At 36.6% G+C, this 22,079-nt stretch overlaps 2 protein-coding genes and 1 pseudogene across 3 annotated transcripts in view; 1 reads left to right on the top strand and 2 right to left on the bottom strand.

Annotated features, from left to right (window-relative positions):
• LOC149043784 (uncharacterized) overlaps window positions 1–22,079 on the bottom strand; it is a 33,157-nt gene that overhangs the window by 5,951 nt on the left and 5,127 nt on the right. Inside the window, exons 3-6 of the mRNA XM_089210789.1 lie at window positions 17,354–17,701; window positions 9,817–10,071; window positions 6,441–6,713; window positions 776–826 (exon numbers count right to left, since the gene is read on the bottom strand). Of these exons, the coding sequence (XP_089066915.1) occupies window positions 776–826; window positions 6,441–6,713; window positions 9,817–10,071; window positions 17,354–17,701 (927 nt within the window). The remainder of the gene's footprint in view (window positions 1–775; window positions 827–6,440; window positions 6,714–9,816; window positions 10,072–17,353; window positions 17,702–22,079) is intronic.
• On the bottom strand, window positions 12,238–13,925 carry LOC113668861 (uncharacterized). Its single transcript, XM_089210655.1, has 3 exons — window positions 13,754–13,925; window positions 13,277–13,496; window positions 12,238–12,731 (listed from the first exon to the last, which is right to left on the bottom strand). Exons 2-3 carry the CDS (start codon window positions 13,494–13,496, stop codon window positions 12,610–12,612), a joined length of 342 nt encoding a protein of 113 aa, XP_089066781.1. The 5' UTR covers window positions 13,754–13,925; the 3' UTR covers window positions 12,238–12,609.
• LOC149043786 (uncharacterized) lies at window positions 14,072–15,675 on the top strand (annotated as a pseudogene). Its single transcript, XR_016187810.1, has 2 exons — window positions 14,072–14,927; window positions 15,461–15,675. The product of XR_016187810.1 is annotated as an uncharacterized LOC149043786 (transcript).

The raw sequence follows: 22,079 nt of genomic DNA, 5'->3' as shown, positions 1-22,079 counted from the left end.
TCACAAAAACTGCTGAGAAGTGGTTCCATCTACCAATAGTTCAGCTTGAACATCGTTCAATAATCCCAGCAGAGATCGTTCTGACAGTATGCTACTAAGCTCGAGAGTAAACTCATGTTTTGATGCACGTAATAGCATGAACATGTTACGATTAGCCTTGTTCACAATGTTTTAATATTTGATACAGAAACTTGAAACATGTGTAAGTAGGCCCACAGAGGGATTGAATTATACTTTCTGGAACAAAAACCATGGTGCATTGCCCCCCCCACCCCCTTTGAAAAATAGTTTTGCAGCGCCACATGAACTAAGTTATTTGTGTTTGAAGATATCCAGCATAATATGCCCCAAAATATTCATTAAACTACACCTGGAAGGGTTCTTTAGAGAAATAAAAAGAATGCTTTTATACATTTGTAATTATGCTTATTCTTACTCCTTCAATTGCAGAAGGTACAGCCTACTACATAAAGATCTTTTGCGTCGCTGCATGACACCTGACAAGATTCACAAGTATAAGTTTGTATTAGATGAAAGGTAACTACGGAATAGTAACAACTTTGCAAAAAAATTTTTACAATTTTGATATAGATTTAGCAGCATGTGTTGTGACTGTTTGTGAGTCTACAGTCCTTCGCTAAGTTCCAGACTTTTAGTGACTTAATTCTCTCTTTGTCTTTTAGTCAAACTGATTTCGTAACACCAAAGAACAAGCTGTTATGATGACATAGTTTTACATGGTGGTAAAAAAAAACGCCTTTAAATAAACAGTTACCTGCGGGAGTTGTTTGGGATGAAGTGGCAACTGTACTTGAAACTGTTTGAACTGAGGAAAAAAAATAAGACTTAAATTGATCGAAAAGCAATTTTAAATTTTATTTAATCATCATACCAACCTCAAACCACATGACAATAATAATAATAAGTTAGCTTAAATTTTTTTTTCACGGAGGTTCTGGGTATGAAGGACTATACTTCCTAAAACTGCTATTATTATTATTAATAATATATAGATTTAGCCAAGCCTAAAAGCGGAGCTCTTATTAGTTTATTTTCCAGCCCTACGTTACACAGAATAAAAACTGTAATAAAACTATCTACTGGCAAGTCTTTGTATTATATTTCAACCCAACCATTTCCTCAACATATAAACACTACTACAAAGTAATTAGTCAGGGAAATGGAAAACTTGTGGCATATACACCATGTTTGAAATGCCATGACCATAGTGAGCTAACAGGATTGAGGAGGATGTATGTGGGAATTGGCTTTCTTGTCTGTATCAATAATTTGCTAATCACTCCTGTTGGCAATGTTTTGATGAGGTTGGGCTAGCAAGGCAAAGGAACTGAGGATTTTAGTAGGCAGTGACTTTTTTCCAAATCTGGAAACTATCATCATGAAAGCCATACTTGTTCCCGGTAACTCATTCTTATTCTGATAAACTAGTTTTGAGAAGGATACAATATTTTATAACAAAAACTCGATGCATAGGTTGTGCAAAAACCTTTAATTTGACTATACTTTTATAGCCAATAACAGTCCCTTCAAATGGTAAAATGTTAGGAGGTTCAGAGAAAAAATAATCTGCCATACATCTGCAAGATTTGATGTAATTATTTTAATTACAAGAATATTAACTGATACTAGGAGATTTAATAATGTTAGTAATGTTAATGTTAATAATGTTCAGCACAGGCTGGATAAACAAGGTTCTTAGAAAAAGAAATGCGTACTTATGAAAAAGCTAAGCAAACTTTTTTGCCTGTACTTATATGGCATGTAGTAAAGTCTTTTGAAGTAGTCATAATACCAGTTTCATATGTTGAAAACACATGCACATGTAGATTTCCTGTAAACCTATAGTTTAAGCCTGTGATGACTTCGAAATTTTGATGCACACCTCAAAAGGAGAAAAAATAAAAAGGAGGTTCTGGGTGTGAAGGACTATACTTCCTAAAACTGTTATTATTATTAATATCATTGTCACCAACATTATTATCATCGATAATTTTATAACTCTTATCATCATTATAATTATTATCATTGTCAACACTATCACTAAAAACCATTCGAAATGTCAAAGAACTACAGAGAGGTCCATAACAAGAACTGACCTTTCAGTGTTAAACTCAATAGAACACAGATGTCAATGGACGGGGCCAACTTTGAAATAAAAGGTTAAGTGACAAAGTGTCAAGTGTTAATATGCTAATATGATATCTTATAATAATTAATTCTACTTAATTTTAAGATGAAGCCTAATGGTTTCTTCTAATATCGAAAAAAGGGCATCTCCAAGTAAAATGGGAAAGGTATTGTAGCACCAGGTTCGCCACAAAATGAATGCACAGCTAATCTGTTCGCTTGATAGACGAATATTTAGATGTAGAGATATGTTGATGTGTAGTTGTGTACATGTGATTCGACTGAAAATAAATAATTCATACAAATATAACAACAAGACTAACGACAGAGCTATATCAAATAAAAACGAACTTGGCATAACCAGGTCTGGTGGTAAAACTCTTGAACAAAAGTAACACGACGCTAGCAAAAACTAACGAAACGACTGACTTATTAGAAATCAACTAGTGATGAGGAGTATGCAACGAAAACGAGAAATAAAATGCTACCAACACTACGTAATTCTTACACAACCTCATGCAAAAACGCGGGCTTAATTGAATCGAAACAGAACATCAAAATAGTATTTCAATTGAAAGAAAAACAATACAAAATCTTTTCGCAATTGCTTGACAATAGACAGAAATGCAAATTCTAGCTGCTACATTCCAGCCCCTTAAGTTTACTTTAAGTATTGGGCGACTAGAATTCAAGTAATAATTAACATAAGAGTCCCTTAAGTTAGTCCGCTAGTGTTCAAAGTTCACGTACATCTGGTGCACAAATTCAAAGGCTTTTTTCACTTTCAATGAACAGCAAGATAGTCAGGTAGATTAAATAGAGCCCTTCTCCAGGAGTAGGATCTCTTGTTTGAGGAAACAAAGCTTTGACATTGGCCTTGTGAATGTAGAGGACTTTGTAGCAACCTTGACAGATCGGATAAATCTGCCTCTTCCTGGGTGAACTCCGACAACGCGACCCAAAGGCCACTGACTGTGGTGAACCCTTTCATCAGGAATTAAAACCAAGTCACCAACAACAAAACTATGGCGTGGTCTGATCCATTTCTGCCATCTAGGTATTGAACCTGCCGGCATAATACGTAGAATACTGGTATTGAATACGTCAGCAAGGAATTGAACCTGCTTCCAGCGACGTTGGCATTACAAATTATTCTTAACGAAGACTCCTGGCGGCAAATTTAAATGCAATCGAAGTAACAAATGGATCGTAGTCAGATTCCGAATCAGTAGGACTGTATGCCATTGTTAATAGTCAATGGTCGACCATTAAGAATTCCCTCAACTTCTGCCATCAACGTTTGCAGTGCCTCACCAGAACCACTTGTTGCCTGAAAAGGACTCTTATCTTTCTCACTAAATGAATCATGCTTTCCCAGACTCCTCCCATGTGTCATACCCCAGGGAAATTAACCTTCCACTTGATATTTATTTGGTGTAGGAAAACTTCTATCTTCTACTGATTCCAGTTGTTTAGGGCTTCACGGATTTCTCTCTCTCCGCTACTCATGTTCATACCATTGTTACCTCTCATCATCTTTGGCGTCCCTCTTCTACTGATGAATCTGCCAAGAGCGCAAATAAACGAGTCTGTTTCGAGAGACTCGGTCACTTCAAGGTGGATAGCTCGGATTCTTACTGCGGCATTCTCACTTAATGATTTCTTTCTTTTTACGTCCCTAATTACACTTTTGTGCTTTTACACGCACATTTTTCTTACTGTTTCCGCATTCCTCTCATTCACCGCGATTGTATTCTGTTAGATTTTTTCGCATAATTCTGCTTTGTTTTATCTCATTCATAAAAAGTTTTTCAAAAAATTTAACATTGGAGTATCAGTGATTCCTTCACTGCGATCGTTTTAAGCTTTTCCGTTCTTCGTGCTTACAAGTCATACAACGTTGTAAGTGTCTTCCCTTGTCCGATTGTATTTCCTCTGTTGTTTTGCGTTTTCCTATTCCTTCTACATCGTAATAACTTGTAATTATTTGTTCCTTTAGCGACCAAGATCAACCGTAATGAAAATAGATTTTAAAGCGTTAGCGTGTTGAAACTTGACTTTGTTGGCAGTCACACGGATAGTTAAGCAAGAGAAAAGACACCATCATTTTTAACTGTATTCTGCCTTGTTTCACCTACAGTGGACCAAAGAAATCTATGCCAACGTTAGAAAACGGGGGTTTACTGAGTACTCTTCAAAGAGCAGCCCGTCCCTGGAAGACCCAGTACTTTTGTCTCAAACTGATCTGGACATTTTCTTGACTTAGATGACCCACAGACTGATGAACATCCATAATGAGAAGCTTGGTAACATGGTCCTCTGAAAGTAACAGCAATTGATGTTTCGATTAGTAATCCGATGAAGAATTTTGAAGCCGACCACCAACTCTCAATATTCCAGCTCCGTCCAGAAATGGTCTCAATTTGTACACGGAACCAAATGAGCCGAAAATCTCTAATTTACACATCCCGGATTCTCCTGGGCTCAAGTCTAGGAGGGCCTTAACCACTGGCGAGAAAACTAATTTTTGTACGTAAGTGATTATTTGAGCCTCTGCATGTCGTAATCCGTCTATTGACAGCCTCCCACAAGGTAATGGATCAACAGGGTCCTCTTGTAAGCACCTCTTGCTTTTAAGAAATTCTTCTTAAATCTCAGACGCTAAGCAACTCCCTTCTTAAGCTTAAACCATGACGAATATTGCAGAACCACTAGGTCCAGAGGTTGTTTGTCCTCCGTAAGAGTAACATGGTTTGTTCGAGCTTGACCTCTGACCGCTGGGTCTTACTCAAAAATGCTGACTGATGAGACTGGATGGGTGGGCTATGATGTTTCACTTTCCCACAAAAATTTAGGGCCCCTGAACCAAACTTTCCTCTTTAATAACTCCTTTACCGCAGTCCTCGGCTGGCATCTTCAGCTAGGTCGATGCTTGTTGGCTCAAAGTTCTACTGGGAAGGTTCTGAGCCATCATTTTTCACTGCCAGGCGATTGGCCACAGACATGCAGAATCGTTTGTCTCTTTGCTCAAAGCAACACTTGAAAGCATAGGTAGATCAGATACTCATGGTCTCCAAAACTTATATTTCTCTCTCACTATCTCTTCATCCTAGGTGAGTCCTTGTTTGCAGAGATCTTGAAGGACCTTTTTAGCTAGTAAGGTGATTGGTGATACTATAGCAAGTGGATCATAAATGGTGCTAGGCACTGATAGAATCCCTCTTCGTGTGAAGGGCTTATTCTTTGGTACTTTGAAGATAAATATGTCGCTATCCATGTTACAATGAACACCAAGGGTTATTTCAATAAGGAGTACACCAGAATTTAAATCCAAATACAATATTGTTGAAACTCTATCTGAGGTTGGAATGGATTTGAGGTCTTCCCTCCTGTTACACAACCGTTAAGTCAATCCAAATCCACCTCTTGACAATAGGACACACAAATCTTCTCTCAATTTACAGGCGACTTCATTTGATTGCACCGATTTCAATCAGTCATCCACATAAAAGTTCTTCAATACTGTGTCGATCACTTCATTGTCAAAGTCTCCTGTATTGTCTTGAGCTATCTTTCGAACACCAAAATTGTCCCCACTTGGTGAAGGCGTGCTACAAAAAAGGTTTACTCAACAGGCTCCTTAGATAAGTCATCGTCAGGCCACCAAAGGAACCTTAAGGTATCAACATCGTTTGGATAAACCATTACTTCAATGTCTGAGGAGAGAGATAGTGGTTTCTGACGAAATCTTAAGAGGACACCAAGCAGGCTGGACCACTGAGTGGTTGATCATTGAGCGATGTCCCTTTGTATCGGGCTGTGCAGTCAAACACTACTTGCAGTTTCCCAGACTTATTAGGATTGAAGGCAGCATATAACTGACTGGTGATTTCTTAACTCGAGGTTGTTCATTGTGGTTGTTTTAATTTTGGCTCATTTTTGCAAACCAACATTTTAATTCCTTTCGATAACATATCAGTTCAACTGATACTGACATCATACACTACATCTAAAGAAAACATTCCCTACCCTCGAAAATCTGATCAAAACATCAGGAACATCAACAAAATTCTTCATCTGCTTGAGAATACTGCTAACTAGCACATGTGTTGATCACCAAGCACAAAACGCCAACCTCATCACCAGGGTCTCTATTCCTCCCTGTTCGGGGTTGTAATGATTCACTGTGTGGGAAGTTTTATTGACGCAACGTAAACTGGTATAAAACATCTTTCCCGTTTTGGATTATAAATCCAAAGTACTTAAAAATGCTCAAAGATGTTCCTACTCACCCTCGATGTTAAGTCTCACAGTGGCTTTTGCTCCATCTCCAACGTCATTATGTGGGACACATTTGTACTCCCCATAGTGCTGAGATCGATTGACGTTATTGAGAATAAACTCACTGTTTCTGTTATTGCTTAGGAGGCTGCCATTGAAATAGAACTTGTAAATTGACACTTGAGGCACAGCAGCCATAACTATGCATATGAACGTGACAGTGTCTCCTTCAGTGACGGTGTTTTGTGCAGCATTAGTGGTGAGCCTCACACCTTCAGGTTTGTCTAAAAGTTTAAATCAAATCAAAATCTCAATTTCAGTTTATTTCATCGCTCATACATTTCGCCTGGTTGTAAATCATAACCTCTTATGAAAGTCTAGAAGGTTCATGATAATGCAACAGGAGGGGGTTTTAATCTTGTACCAGTCCATGGAGTGCCTTGGGTAGAAAATATAACGCTTTTGTGATGGAAAATTGTAGCAAGTCATTTACCTATAGTTAGAATTCTGACTTTAAGCAAAATACTTTAACTTACACATTGCACACTGAAAAACAATGGCATTTCTGCAGCAAGAAAAATAGCACCAACTATGTTGTTACTGGAATAGCTATTTTAAATCCTCTGTTAATAAAAATTAGTAATTTGCGAAGCCCAGCTTTATATTTTAACGGACATAAAAATGTTGCCGCTCATGAACATTTTTTGATGAAAATCCTTAATTTTGAGCCAGAAGACGGGTGCAACAGTGCCCTAGACGCTGCACGTGTGAGGATCTCATCTCGCAAAAAAGCGGAAACCCAATTTGAATCTAAGACATTCCTTATTTTCCTCAATTGGTACCAGGATGATATATTTATCTAAGAAATTCCTGAGGAACACAGCCTCCCTTGATCAATTTAAGAGAAACCTTAAGTCAAGGGCCTCATAGGCTATATGCTTCCAGGTAGAGGAGCATCTTGAAAATCATCACGGATTTTTGGCTTGACTCCACCACCAAAAATGCAAACAAACAAAGAATTCAATTTTTTGTCAACAATCCAAGCTTCCTCAAGTTTGCTGTTGCAAAGTGCTTTAGCAGCAGCAGAGCGAAAAACCAAAACGGATAACCAGGGAGATTTTGGTCAGGTGGTGTTCATACTACCGGGGCTCGTTTTACTTCCTGAGAGTCTGAAATAGGCTAAATATGATAAGTGTTTTAAATTTGCACTGGCAATAGTATGTAAACTACTTGTTTGAATGAAAAACCTTGGGGAAACTAAATGAATGTAGGAATTCATCACAAATTCCTGGATACCTTTATGGCAATTCTACTGCGTTGAAAAGAAGGCAATTTCCCGGACACAATTCAGGATATTTTGCCACACTGTATTTATATCATATTTATAATTTCTGCTGACTGGCATCATAATTAGATGTTGAAAGTCAATGAAAATAAACCAGGACGAGAAGAACCAGAAATGTTATCAAGTTCTTAAAACATATTTTGAACGCGATATTTAAATATGGTTTCAGCTTTCTAAATCGTTCTTTTCTTCTGTCAACCAAACTCCTCTAGCTAATCCAAAACTGTTAAAAATTTGAAATTATTTTTAAACCAGAAATGGATATCTGTGCTTGTGGTAGAATAGTATGGTTTTAGATATGGTTATAGTGTATCAACAGCCGAAGTATTGCTATTTTTTATTCCACTCTGATCTAAAAATTGGACCAAAAAATTAAGTTCGTAACAAATAGAAATTTCAGACACAATTCTTGAAAACTGTTTGTTTCAAATTGTAAATATATATTTACAAAAAAAAAAATACTTCTAATGTCACCCACGTGTGGGCGAGCGCAAGCTCTCTTTTAGGAAAAAAGTTCAATTGGTGGCGTAATCCCCCTGAAGAATCCTGACCTTAAACCCATGAAACCTTGTGGCGTGAACTCAAGTTCTACTTCGAGTCAAAGGTAAAACCTAACAACAAGCAGGAGCTTGTAAATTGTATAAAGAAGTTCTGGGAGAGGAAGGTCACGCCGAAGAAGCGAGCAAAATACATGGATCATGTTTTGCAAAAAGTTGATCAAACTGTGGTGGAGGCTCGAGGTGCTGAAACAAAATATACAAACGGCAGCCACCGCGCCCTGCTCCACCTAATTCTCTGTTGACATTGCCTTGTAGGTCGCTCAAAATGGCTCTTTAAGGAGCCACCAAATCAGATGAAAGTCAGTGACCAATCAGATCTTTGTATCACGAAGAATTTTCTACAATATTGATTTAGTTAAACAGTGGGATATCATTTAGAAACTTCGTTTCCCACGCTAAAGCTGTTAAATTAAACAAAACATGCAGAAATGACAAAGATTATGATTTGCGTAAAACTCTTAGGTTATGTGTAGCCACTCAATTATGGAACGCTACCCGTTTAATGAAATATAATATGTTATTATCACGAAGATTATCATCAGTTTACGCAAAACGAAACCAAGGTGATTTTCGTCAAGTAATTTTCGCCAAATGCTTTTCGTCAATGTTTATTGAACCACAAGAAACTTAAGTAGAATGAAAGCTAAGATGTAGTGGTATATTGCAACTAAAAGAGCACATAAATACAGTGAAGTTCACAGAGACGGACTTGGCGTTCTTCCATCATGATAATCACAAAGAATGACAACGTAACCTGTTACATGAGTTTCGTTCTTACGAATGGGGTTCGTTATAAGATCGAATGAAATTTATATCATATGTAAGGTTAGATCTTAAAGTTAAACTAATTTTTGGTTTCAAGAATGCGAAAATTGAAAGTGTTCACAAACACGGTGAAATTTTTCAGAAAGCAACTTGCTTTCCTCTGGGAGTCTTAGCTGTCAAACGGATCAAAGTTTGAAAATATTAGTTCTAAACACCATCTTTTTCTCGGGATTTGAAACTAGTGTCATCATGAAGCAGGACAAGGGAAAACTGCTTTCCATTATCTTCCAATAGCAATGATAATTCTTTACTGGCGAGTTAAGAATAATCAACATGCATAATTTTTTTTACATTTAAACGACCTGAGACAAAACTATCAAGTAATAAAGGCTTGGATTAGAATGCTTTTACCAAACAACACCTACGCGTTTCTAACGTCATTATAATTACTTTAACAACAATTAACACGAAAAAGGACGCCAAACTTAATTATTGTCAACGTAAAGTTGCAAACAACGAGGTAGTTTGCACGTAATGTAAACTAAAAGAGACCAATCAGATTACAGACTTTTCGATCTGAAAGGTTTAGTTTCAGCCGATTTTCGCACCTGTCAGCTGATCTCAGCCATTAGTAAAGAAAACTGTAATTTCTCAGATGACATAACTTTTACCAATTGTCAGCTTTCTCTTAGAAAATTAAGGTTAAAATATACTTACACTGAACTACAATTGATGTGTCAACAGAAGTGACTTCCACTGAGTTATTGGCTCGACATGTGTATTGTCCTGCATCCCTTCTGTTTATATTATCGAACTTTAAAAACGTAGCTTTCCTCCCTGAACTTTCCAGCACTCCATTTCTGATCCATGCTACATCCGGCAATGGTTTCCCAGAAGCTTCACAGGCCATGGTGACAGAGGATCCTTCAATGTAATATTTTCCTCTTAAAGAGATGTTTATAAGTATTGCCTCTGAAAGGTAAAAGAGATATTATCATTCCTCATATAGCATAGCGAATCTAGCTTGGACTCAGTCTTGAAATTTACCCAATTTCAATAAAATATACCAAAGCATCCAGCAATTGGTACCCAACAACCAGCTAGTATAGGAGGCTCAAACTTCATTCAGTACAAGTCAACCTGGCACTAGCTACTGGAGAACTTGCTTACAAGCTCAATTATAAAGCAGAGCCTCAGCCTAGTAAATGAAGGGATAATTCAGGAAGTTATTCTTTGGGCTAAGGACCCAAGCTTCTAAGCTACTTGCTTAGTGTTAGGGTTTAGACATGGATTGGCTTTGGGATACAAAAACCAAATGCAAATGATGATTCGTTTGCCCATTTTAAGCCATAATAACCTGGTATCTTTCTATCGTAATACGATAGGAAAAGAGAAGCGGTGTGACAGGTACTGTACTACAGTTCAAATAAGCCAACAGAACTTAGCAAATGCATGATTAAATGAAAGAAAAGAAAGAAGATTATGTAATGGCTGGTGAGCTCAAACAATTTTTGTTCATGAGTCATAAAGGATCAAAAACAAGCAAGTGAACATTGTAAAAAGTGAGTTTGGATTCTTCACAAGTGAAGAAAATCGTTCCAGCAAACATTGAGGTAAATTGTACATTAGTATTGAGATGTCACAAACGTTTTTCAACTTTGAATCACAGTCAAATGACAAAGAAGTTACATACTCAATATCACACTCGTTTAAATGTATTTAATGTTGTTAGGACATCTTAGATACTGTAGTCCAAAATGAAAGGTAAACACTCAGAAAGAAGATGAAAAAGTTTGTTCAAAGAACATTTATTTGGGCTTCCGTTTTATACATGAAAAGTGTTCTGAAAAGTTTAGGTTACATAAGCTATATTGACTATTACATCATTCTATATTGAATAATTTTCTTTTTGCATGCTCAGCGTCTTTCACAGGCATAGAGAGCTTGAATTATGGACTTCATTCTTTTGCTGCTTTCAAAACTTTAGGAAAATTGTGCTCCATCACACAAATCTTCAAGTCTCAACTTGCTTCTTAGTATCAGAAATTACTTGAGGAAGTCACCATTCTGCTGGCTAAATTTACATCTGCAAACCTCTAAGATCATATAATCCTCAGGAAGCAGCAAATGACGCAGTGCCGACTTTCATTGCATTTGGCAAGTCCCTTTTTAAGGCATGAAAAGCAATACAATCTTTTTCCCACCATTTTAATTTCACATGCTGCCTGTGATTGGTAATGCAATATATTTTCCTTCATTGATTTTGCAAAATCATAAAATCAAAACCAGTTGGATTGTTTCTAGTTTCAACTGACCATCCTGAATTGAAAGCTTTGCTAAGAGAAAATCTCTGTACTCATATATTAGTAATGGTTATCTATGCATAACAGAGCAACCCAGTAATTGGTGCCAGAAGAATAAAGCAATAACTCTCTGATAACTCATTGATTTCTTCCTTGTGACAAACAGCAAAGTAAATGGTAGAATTTCTTTTCTCCTTCTAGGAGTGTGGTGTTTCATGTGAAGTAAAAGAAGCGCTATTGTTCCCAAAAGTCAGGTTAGCTACCCTTACCAAAGCTGTTGATATGGAACATATATGGTCCAAATATGGAAATGGTATGGGACAACATATGGCTAATCTATGGGCATTGCATGGTTTTTATATGGGATGTTAGCTCCCATATCAAACCCATAAATAGTGACTAGTGCCCGCCAAGTGCATTCTATTGTCTTTCACTATGGGATTTCTACGTATTTCGTAAAGTTCCATACATTCCCCATAGGATCTGGTATGGGAATGGTATGGGTCAGTCCCATAGTGATGCCATATGATGGCTGAACGTTCTCTATGGGATTGCTACGTATTTCGTAAAGTTCCATATATTCCCCATAGTATCCATTAGGGGAATGGTATGCAACAATCCCATACCATTCCCATAATGACCCTGGACCATTCTCTATGGGATTGCTATGGGATTTTAAAGTTCCATATCATTCCCATAGCATTCAGCAAAGCTGACACCTCATATGGGAACACTATGGGGTCCTTTGACTTCAGCCCCATATCTTTACCATATGATTCAGAAATTACTAAAGGGACTGTGAGGTTAAAGGCAAGTCATGGTGACATCATATTCGTCCATTGAAACCATATCTTTAATTGCATCTAAAATTTCTTGCAAAAAAAATTGAATAAAAATAACAAAAAACCAAAAATCTTATATTTCTTCTAGGTCAACACTATGAAACCGGTAGTTTTCCTCTCGCTCAGCACTATCATTAACAACACTACTTTTTTTATCAAGCAATACGACTTAACTTGCCAACTCTGTCAAATTGTTACTCTTCTTTTTGATCGACACTATAATACGGTTACTGTTATTTTTGGCCAAGACTATGAAACTGTTATTCTGTATTTTGGTCAACATTATCAAACAGAAATTTTCTTTTTGGTCAACATAATGAAATTGGTAAACTCTTGAAGTTAAACAGTTTTACAGTAAAAAGTGTTCATTCTGCTCGTTGCTCTCGTACTCTTGGGGGCCTTCTAGCTTCCACACATTTCATGTTTATCTTCTGTATGATTTGGCTCGGTTGAGGAGAGTCCTTTGAAAACTTTGAACAGACTTTACCTGAAAAAAAAGTTTAAGTTAATATTAAGTCATATTTACATGTAAAACAGTACCCCAACTTATACGTGGAATGTTGCCTTACCAAGAAACAAAAATTGCTTCATTGGAGGTAATCAATTGTAATGGGTTCTGTTTTGTTTGCTTGATTTATAAAATCAATAACTTAATTGAAAGCTCAGTGACATTATTTTTTTTTTCATTTACTGGTGTCTTAATTATCTCTGCTGTGGCTAAGGGAGTAAGATTAAAACCTTTAGATCAGTTTTATACATTTTTTTGTGGAAGTTTCAATCCAGGTTAATTGTAATGGGCTGCAATGGAAACTACTGGGATTCCAGTACTTTGTGTCCAAATAAAATTCTTTCTGCTTCAACTCTATATTATAATTATTGCATGCAAGTTTGTATTAAATTGCTTATTTTTTAAGGACAACAATGCCTTAAAAACCCAGTCAATTCAAGTTCTAATTAGTGAGTTAGAGATCCCCATGACTGCAAGTTATGTACTTATTTCTGAATAAAATAATTCAGTGTTGCACTACTTACCAACAAGGGCATCAATGATGAGGGGGGTCAACGGAATGTTTGCATCACCGCTTTTGCCTTTTCTGTCACTTCCCCTTGCACTTGAAATTGCAAGTGTTTCTTTGGTGAAGAATATGTCAACAACAGCGTTGACATATCCGGACCAGGACTTGAACGCAGAACAGTAGGCCCGTTGGTGAGGGTACCAGAAGACACTGGATCCCTCCATGACCTCTACCATCTGTAAATAAAAAAAACGTATACTAAGTTATATTTTAGTCTGTTTGTGACCTCTACATTTGGCAAAAATTATAAACAACTAAGGTGCATGTACTTACGGCCTTAACGTAGTAAACAGGCATACTTTTCGGATTACAATCATTGAAACTTGCTCTTGGATAGAGTGATCAGTAAAGAGTTCTTTTCACTGATCTGACAACATGCATGCTTGTCGATCACTTTGTGCTTTCATAAACACGATTCAATCGAGTTGCTTACCTTCTCTTAGACGCGCTGGAGCACTTCTTTTCCTTGAATTTCTTTCCATCTTTTCTTGCAGTGGAAATAGGCAAACAAACCTTAAAACTCGCTCTGTATAAGTAACAAACTCTCTGAAGAAAGGCTTGCTGAAATGTGTGAAAAATTTGAAAAGGACGCGCATTTCGGCGTGGGTCTGAAGGGCTCTCGTTATTGGTCAATTTAACACCACGTGTTCTTGTGTTGAGTCCGAAAGTCCACTACGCACGCGCACTTGAATAACAACACGTGTGGGGTTAACGTGTGAGGGACCGGGAACTAGACTTTAAGTCAACAAACATGGCCGACGATGGCGAGAAGGTTGCACGAAAACAAAGAGGTCGCTACCGAGAATACATGCGTCATTCTAATCCATACAAATTTCCAGCAGCAAGAAGACGAAAAGGCAACCTCTAAAAAGCGAAACAATCATCAACTGGTACACGAAATGATTTAAACAAATGCGATGTTGAAGAAATGATTCCCGACACGCGACATGCACAGCCTCTTTGTACTGGCGATCCTGCTGAAATATTCGAAGCAGAAACAAACAGCATGATTTTAGGTGAAGACTGCAGCTATTTTCAAGTGCAAGACATGGAAGATTCAAGCACATTTGGATTGGAAGAAGAAAATAATTCGAGGATAAGCGGAGACGAATTTGAACTGTTTGATTCCGCGGATACTAACACTTTTGAACAATTTGTCAAAGACGAGGATGCTTGCTCGGACATTTTCAGTGACTGTGAGAACCCTGATGAAATAGACACTGAATGCATTCCAGAACATTGTGGAGCAGAATCAGATGACATGCTATATTCGGGAGCTCCAATCACAAGTAACTCAAGTGTTGTGTTGTTGCTATCTTTCGTGTTTAAGCACAAGCTTACACGTGAAGCATTCAATGATTTGCTTGCAGTAATAGAGGCTCACTGTCCCCGGCCTAACAACTGCAAGACAACAGTAAACAACCTGTTCCAATTTCTGAGCAGAGCGAAGGGAAATGTTGTCAAGCATTACTTCTGTGGTTTCTGCAAGGCATATTATGGCAAAGATGTCAAAGGAAACTGTACCATTTGTGGCAAAAGCATCCAAAACAACGGTGGATTCTTCATTGAAGTGCCTATTGAAAATCAGCTGCTTAAGTTTTTCTCTGGTAAGTGCAAGACTAAGTATGTAATTGTGTTTATTATTATTGGCTAAACTTCAGAATACCCAGCCACTTTTCAAGTATTTTCAAATGCTACTACCACAGTCCAACAGTCGTCATAATTTATAACATAATATCGTTATTATTTTCATTATCTATAACAAAATTCTGGTTCTGGAGAGGCCTATTTGTCAAGTAATTGGTGCATGATCAGGTTGGTACTGTACATGTACTGGTATCCAATGTCTGCATACTTCAAATCGGATACCTGTAATTGGACACCTACGTCATTTGCAAGTCAATCGACATCAATGGACAGTTTTTTGGGTCCGGGGAGTTGGGGATTTCACACAAATCATGTGCATTCTGATACAGGGATTTGAACCTGGAACTGCAAAAATTAATGCATGCCTATTTTGCATATGAGCTGTTACTGAATACAATTTAAGCATAGATTACAGGGAAATGTAAAATGTTAGTATGCCCTCTACATCAAGAACGTTCAGCTATGTTTTATACAAGGGTCTCTTTTTCTTCAGATTCAGAATTTGTTGATGGACTAAAGTACCGATTTCACCGAGTTAAGAGGGCTGAAGACAATATAGAAGATGTCTATGATGGTTCCCTTTACAAAAGCAAGAGTGGTCCAGGTGGATTTCTTCTTGTATACATGTACATGCATTTTCTTTTGCAAATTTTAGACCAAAAATTGTCACTGGCCTGCCAATGCAAAGCGATCAACAATCAACAATGATTGTATAAATTCAAATCACTGAATTTTTTTTGCATTCAAGCTTCGTCATCAGTCTTCAACACACAATCGGACGCATAAGGCCTTGCATTTAAGCTTACTGAAGCCTTATTACATTAAATTTTCGCACCACATTAATTTTGTGATTTTGAGGTTTATGCATTTCACAATTTTGCAAAAGGTTTTGTATTTTGAGTCACTTTTATTCTGTGTTTATCAGTGAGGTGATTTACCTTTTTGGCAATTTACTGTAAAAATTCTTTGACCCAAATATAAGGATTGTTGTACAAATAAGTTTCAAAAACTATTATGTTATCAAGCTTCAGGTCCGTTGACACTCACATCTTCAAAGTTAACTTCACTTTTCATTTTCTTTTGGACTTGCAAACTGTAATTTAACTTATTCTTTCTTGATTTTTACCTAATGCATCACATAATTTTCACATCATGTTATGTACACAAAACTTGTTTTTCATGCCACTTAAACTTTTCAATATTTGAAAATTAATTGCCAAATTCGCAAAGTTTAGGCATTGCAAAGATTTCATGTAATAAGGAACATGTAGCTTGTTATTTTCCTACTTACAGTCTGCAAAGATTTCATTTAATATAAAGCCTTGAATCTTTGCTACCAAACTTAATTTTTCAAACATGAAAAACTTTTTTGAAAAAAGGCCTTCAGTTCATGGTGACAATGAGAAGGATCTATTATTCAACAAAGTATGATGCAGTATATGCATGTTGATATTGTTGTAAGTTTCATAAAACTCAAGTTAACACTTGAATTATGACATGTAACACAATGACAATGCATAGGTGAACAGAAACTTGAATGAAATTTTCATCTATTTTTATTAGGGAAGCATGTCAGAGTGTTGCAAAGTTATCTCTTGACTCATGTAAAATATTCTTAGAATTTTATGGTCATTTCAGTTAAAAAAAATGTAGCCTGTCAGAATAATTAATGGTTTTTGCTCTCTGTTTACAATAGAGGACATTATTGTCTCAGTCCAATTAATAAAATTGTCAATTACTCAATGTGTGGACATGTGTTTTCCCATTGCCATTATGAGCATAGATATGTCCCATAGATTTCCCATAGAACTACTGTCATGGGAGATCTTTGGGAAACAAGAGCTGAAATGGTTGAAATATGGAGAGTGAATGTCCCATAGAGATCCCATACAGTTTTCACAACGGGAAATCTATGGGGCATGATGAACACCTGTCAGCTGGTATGGGTAATCTATGGTATACTCTTCATAATGAATGTCCCATATCAATGCCATAGGTAAGGACAGTTGTGGGAATTCTTATTGGTATGGGATGTGTATGGGAACCTTAGTCCCATAGGTTTCCCATAAAATAAGAAGCCTTCTATTTTCTTCCCATGCATGTCCCATAGTTAAAAATTTGGTAAAATTTGGCCCCATACCAATTCCATATACCCAGGTTACCTTCCCATACCATTCCCATCTATGGGTCAGATATGGTCCAAGCAGTCCCATACCATTCCCATACTTTTGCTTTGGTAAGGGTAGCCACTTTCTGCCCTGCGTATAAAGGTTTGTGCACATGTATGCTATTGTTTACTTTCTCCAGATCTTAGAAATATGAAAGACATGAGTTGAATGCATTTGATTTACGTTTGATTATTTATGTTTATATCTGTAATACTTACCTGCCACAATAAGCTGAACTGTACTTTCAATCGTCCTTACAAAGCTTCCAAACATAACACATTTAAATTTGGTATTGTCTCCAGGGTTGATGTTCTTGATAACCAGGGTAGCTCTTCCTTCAATTTTAACTCTTCCTTTGTAAGGCGGAGGAATATTAGGATATTCTTGGACACCACGACTGCCATTAACCATCATTCTGACAAATGCACCATCTACAAGAACACTGTAGATAATGACCTGAATCTTATTATGTGAATCAGTGTAGTCCCACACCAGGTTGGCATCACTACCATTGTTAAAGTAGCTTGGATTAGAAGGTTCCTGGGTGAAATACACATCCACACCCCCTAAAATAGGCAACCATAAACATAATATTCTCAGCCCTTTAGTTACAAGTGTAAGGATAATATTTAAGAAGAAGGGCTCAAATAGAGTCCACCAAAGATGTACTTTAGCATAAGCATGCAGTTTAACAATAATAAGTGTAACTATGCAATTCATTGGTATTCATTGATATCAATCAGCTCAAATATATACTTTCATTTGCTAAGAAATAAGGCTCAAAATTTAAAAGTGGTACACTTGTAGAAATCTTTTGAAGAAGAACTTTTTGAGGTGGAAAATGGAAAGTGGAAATGCCCACACATATTATATGTTAAACATCAAATGAGGGATTTATTATTCCACTCATTTCATTTTCTGGTCTTTTGGCTTCTAGTTATCAAAAATTTTGTACAGCCTTATCTGAGTACCCATCTTACATAATATGCGCATGAAAGAAGAAAACAACAGAAAAGGAACCATTTAAGAGTTCTTGATGACCAGAACAAAATTTTTGTGGGCTTTAAAGTTCAGTGCCGAAAAAATTATGCCTAAAATTTGGAAAAGAAATCAAGAATCACATGCATCACTTCTCTCCCTATCCTTGCCCTGTTCTGCAGTGTATAACCAAAGCATATTTCATTCATTTCATTGCCCTAACAAGGTAAAATAACATAATAGTGAATAAAAATGAACAAATATTTGCCAAAGGTCAAGTGAGTATTATTCGATGATCTTCCCTTTGCCTTAATTCAGCAAATAATTGTTTTAATATAATCACTCAGGTGTTTTCAAATTCTTCAATAAATTTTGTAAATGAAAAAAGCATTGCACACATTTTTTTACAATTGTGTTGATTACCTGTACACTGTATCAAGATGAGCGAGCAGTTTTGAGAGGTTTATTCTTTTATACCAAAAACTTTATCCCTTTGTTTTGAAAAGTGTTCTGCTAATCTTTCAGCATCTTTCATGCTCTTTGCAATTTAATTTTCTTCTACTGCATCTATCACTCCCTCACAAACATTTGACAGAACGTGAGGCAGCCATTTTGAAATTTAGGGCTCCTGCTATAATCACCCTGTTCTCTGTGATTATAGCAAGATATGATGTAATCCTTGACCAATCAGAGCATGCACATCTCTATAATTACCTGAGTGAGCAATTATACTAATAAAATATTTCTCATTGAAGTCATCACATAACACAAGGTAAAAACAACAATGACAGCACAAACAACAATGCAATGATCAATCAGCTGTCACTTGTGCATGATTTTCCAAAAACTTAGGTGTATTATGCTGGCATAAAAATTCCAATGTAATCAAAATAAAAAAGAAATCAAACACAATTTTCTATTTTCTATAACCTTGGCCATAGAAAGGATGTCAACAATTTTCAAAACTTGTACTGTGCCTCCTTAAACATCTTTGAATATCTTTGACCTCATTTCTGCCATCAATAAGGTTTTGTATAATACGCTAAATTCTACATGTATTTTGATTGGTTCTTTCATGAAATTATGATCTATTGGAGGAAAAATGCATAGGTGATGTCACCATTAACTATTTTTGCTTCTTTATTAAATAAAACAAATAGGTTCCACGTTGCCCTTGCTCTGTACAGTTATAAATCATAGAGGGCGTCAAAATGTGCAAAGAACATTTATTTAGTGACACACTCAACTGCCTCTAGCTTGTTCTCAGCATTCAGTAAGTAAGCAGAGCACCATAGTAAACAGTACTGTAGTCTCCCTTGTTTTTTTACTCCCCTACTACTGTCATACTGTTTGTTATTCTGCTCTGTTTTCATTACTGACAACTAGAGCAAGCTAAGCTGCATCTAATGGGCCTACGTTTTTGTTCTTACCATATTCTGACATCACATGTGATCTATTACTGAACAGGTGCATAGCAACATGGAATCTATTAAGTAGATGATGGAAATTTATGGTGGATTTGTTTAAGTACTTTTCTATAAATTGATTGCCAAGCTCACTAATGGCTTGGCACCAGCTATTCACCTCACCTTAAAGCAATAACCAAAGCAGCTGTCACAATAAATACAAAAACAGCAACCAAGTGTGCTTTATATTAATAGCATTGAATTATTAATTAACCAACCTTTTAAACCTTAATTTCTTACAGAAAGAACAGATTTTTCTTACACTGTACTGTAAAGCTTTATACAAGTGAAAGATGAAAATTCAGCTTTTTTTTGTACATGTACCGTTGTGTCATTAAGCCCTCTGATGTTCTACTTGTGTGCAAGACAGCAAGACAGGAACTAAATGTACTTCTTATGTGAAGTATAGTTCTGCCATAAAAAGAACAGGATTTGGTAGAATCCTTGATTATACCCTGTAAGCCAAATTTGCTCTTGTCTTTTTTTCCCTATCATGTATTGGAAGCCTGAGATAAGCCAATTTGAAGCACAAATTTTTGCTCATTCACATAAGCATGATCGAATCAAATCACAAAGGTGGATTGCAATGCTCTCTTGTGAGAGCCAGAATCTGGACATAGAAGTCTTTTGTACCATTTTAGAGGAGATTCCACTTTATTTTCCTGGACTGCAAATGTCAGGGACTGATCAAAGCAAAAGAATAGTAGATCAGTAGACAAAGATTGTGATCAGTTTCCATGAAGTGAAATCAGAATGATTTACACAAATTTCATGAAGTCCAGCTGACTTCTTGTTTTCAACCTCGAAGTCACAATTCTACAGTTGTCAGCAACCAGAAAACCTTGTTAACATTTACTTTCATTAACTTTGGCCAGCCCCTACAACACAAAGGCAAAAAACCCATGCTACTGTTTTCAGTGGTCAAAAATTTTATCTTCATCTTGTGATTAGTCAGATGGCCATTTCTCAATTGTGAGAAAAATCATCCTACCTATAAGGATTTGTGCATTTTATAACAAATCCTTATTTGTTTTGTCAATTTAGCTTAGAGTAAATCTCAGTATGTATATGATAAGCAAAGATATCTTCACAAAGATTTCAAATGGTTAAAATCTTATCTGTTTTTAATTATACAACAAAAATAAGTTGTCAACGACTACCATTATGGGATACTACAATCATATGTGCATAAAGCTAAAAGCTGGTCAAGTAGACAAATCACACGTGTTGGTGTATGAGCAAACAATGCTCATTTATCAATCCAAGTGCATTATGTAGTCTTTTTACCTGATTGCTGCCTAAAGGAAAAGTCACACACAACTTAGCTAACAGCAATTATCCTTGCTGAGGTCATTATTTGCACCAATAATGAGTGGGAAAATTGGTAACAGCTCTTCTCAAAAATGAGTGATTGATAGCAAGGAAGAGAGTTTATGTGCATATGGCAACTCTCTTCTGGGTTTGCATAGCCATTATGTTTCTAATGTAAAGCCACCTGACAAAGCAGTAACTTTTCTCATGGCTAAAAAGACGACTCACACTAATTAAGAAAGTATTGCACTTCTAAGTTTCAATGTTTATGTTAAATTCTGAACGTATGTATTGTTACACTAGAAGCATAAAATCCTTTGCTCTTGATTTCTATCGCATCATAGTTATTCAGACCTCATTTATCACGGGATTGAAATTCCAAAAACATATCTAAATTTTTGAATTAAAAAAACTGTTGAAAGCCACCTTGGAGTTCGGAAATCATTTTGACGAAAATTGCGGAATTGCGGTGATTTCGCCAACGAGTGATTTCGCCAACGTCACGTTCGCCAACGTCTTTGGTCGCTTAGCCAACGCGATGAGTCGCTTGGCCAACGTCCTACTGGTCACTTCGCCAACGCCAAATATCTAGTAATAACTTGGTAATAGCTTAGTAAAAAGGGTTCTTACTGATGCTTCGGATGTAATGCTGATACTTGGGTCAGAACATTTTTCAGTTAATGCTAGTTTCGCTTGGCTGACTTCCAAACAATTTGCATATTTTTGACAGATCCAGAAAAAGCCGGCGTGTGAGCACTAACATCGCGGTAACTTAAAACTGTTGGTGTTCCAAAAATGTAAAACTCAAAATTTAACTTTAAATGCGTTACGATGTGAATTAGCGAGTTACCATTTTTCAGAAACAATCAGAGTTTGTTTTCCAGCCTTCAAAACGAGTCAGAAATAAAATATAACAAGTATAATATCAACAACATTTTACCGTATTTACCCGCGGATAGGCCGCACTTTTTTCCCGGAAAAATGGGACCGAAATTGGGGTTGCGGCTTATACGCGGGTACAAGCGTTTTGACACCTCATTAATATGTACGAGAACTCACGGTAGTACAGTAAATTGGCATTTTAATGTTCGCTTTAAATTGTTCCTAACTTGCAACACATACAACTAAACGCGAAGTCCATATCTTCGAAGAATCTTGATTTTCTCTGCAGCAATGAGCGCATCAAGTT

This window comes from Pocillopora damicornis, chromosome 6, assembly GCF_964200805.1.
Source record: "Pocillopora damicornis chromosome 6, jaPocDami1.2, whole genome shotgun sequence".
Lineage (NCBI taxonomy): Eukaryota > Metazoa > Cnidaria > Anthozoa > Scleractinia > Pocilloporidae > Pocillopora > Pocillopora damicornis.
The sequence above is the reverse complement of the archived record's forward strand: the minus strand, read 5'-3'. Positions and strand labels throughout refer to the sequence as shown.

Excerpts from the sequence above, each read along its gene's own strand:
- LOC113668861 (XM_089210655.1), bottom strand. The coding sequence starts at position 13,496 with ATGGTAGAGGTCATGGAGGGATCCAGTGTCTTCTGGTACCCTCACCAA. Across the intron at positions 12,732-13,276 it reads CATCATTGATGCCCTTGTTG|GTAAAGTCTGTTCAAAGTTT; the intron begins GTAAGTAGTGCA and ends CTTTTTTTTCAG.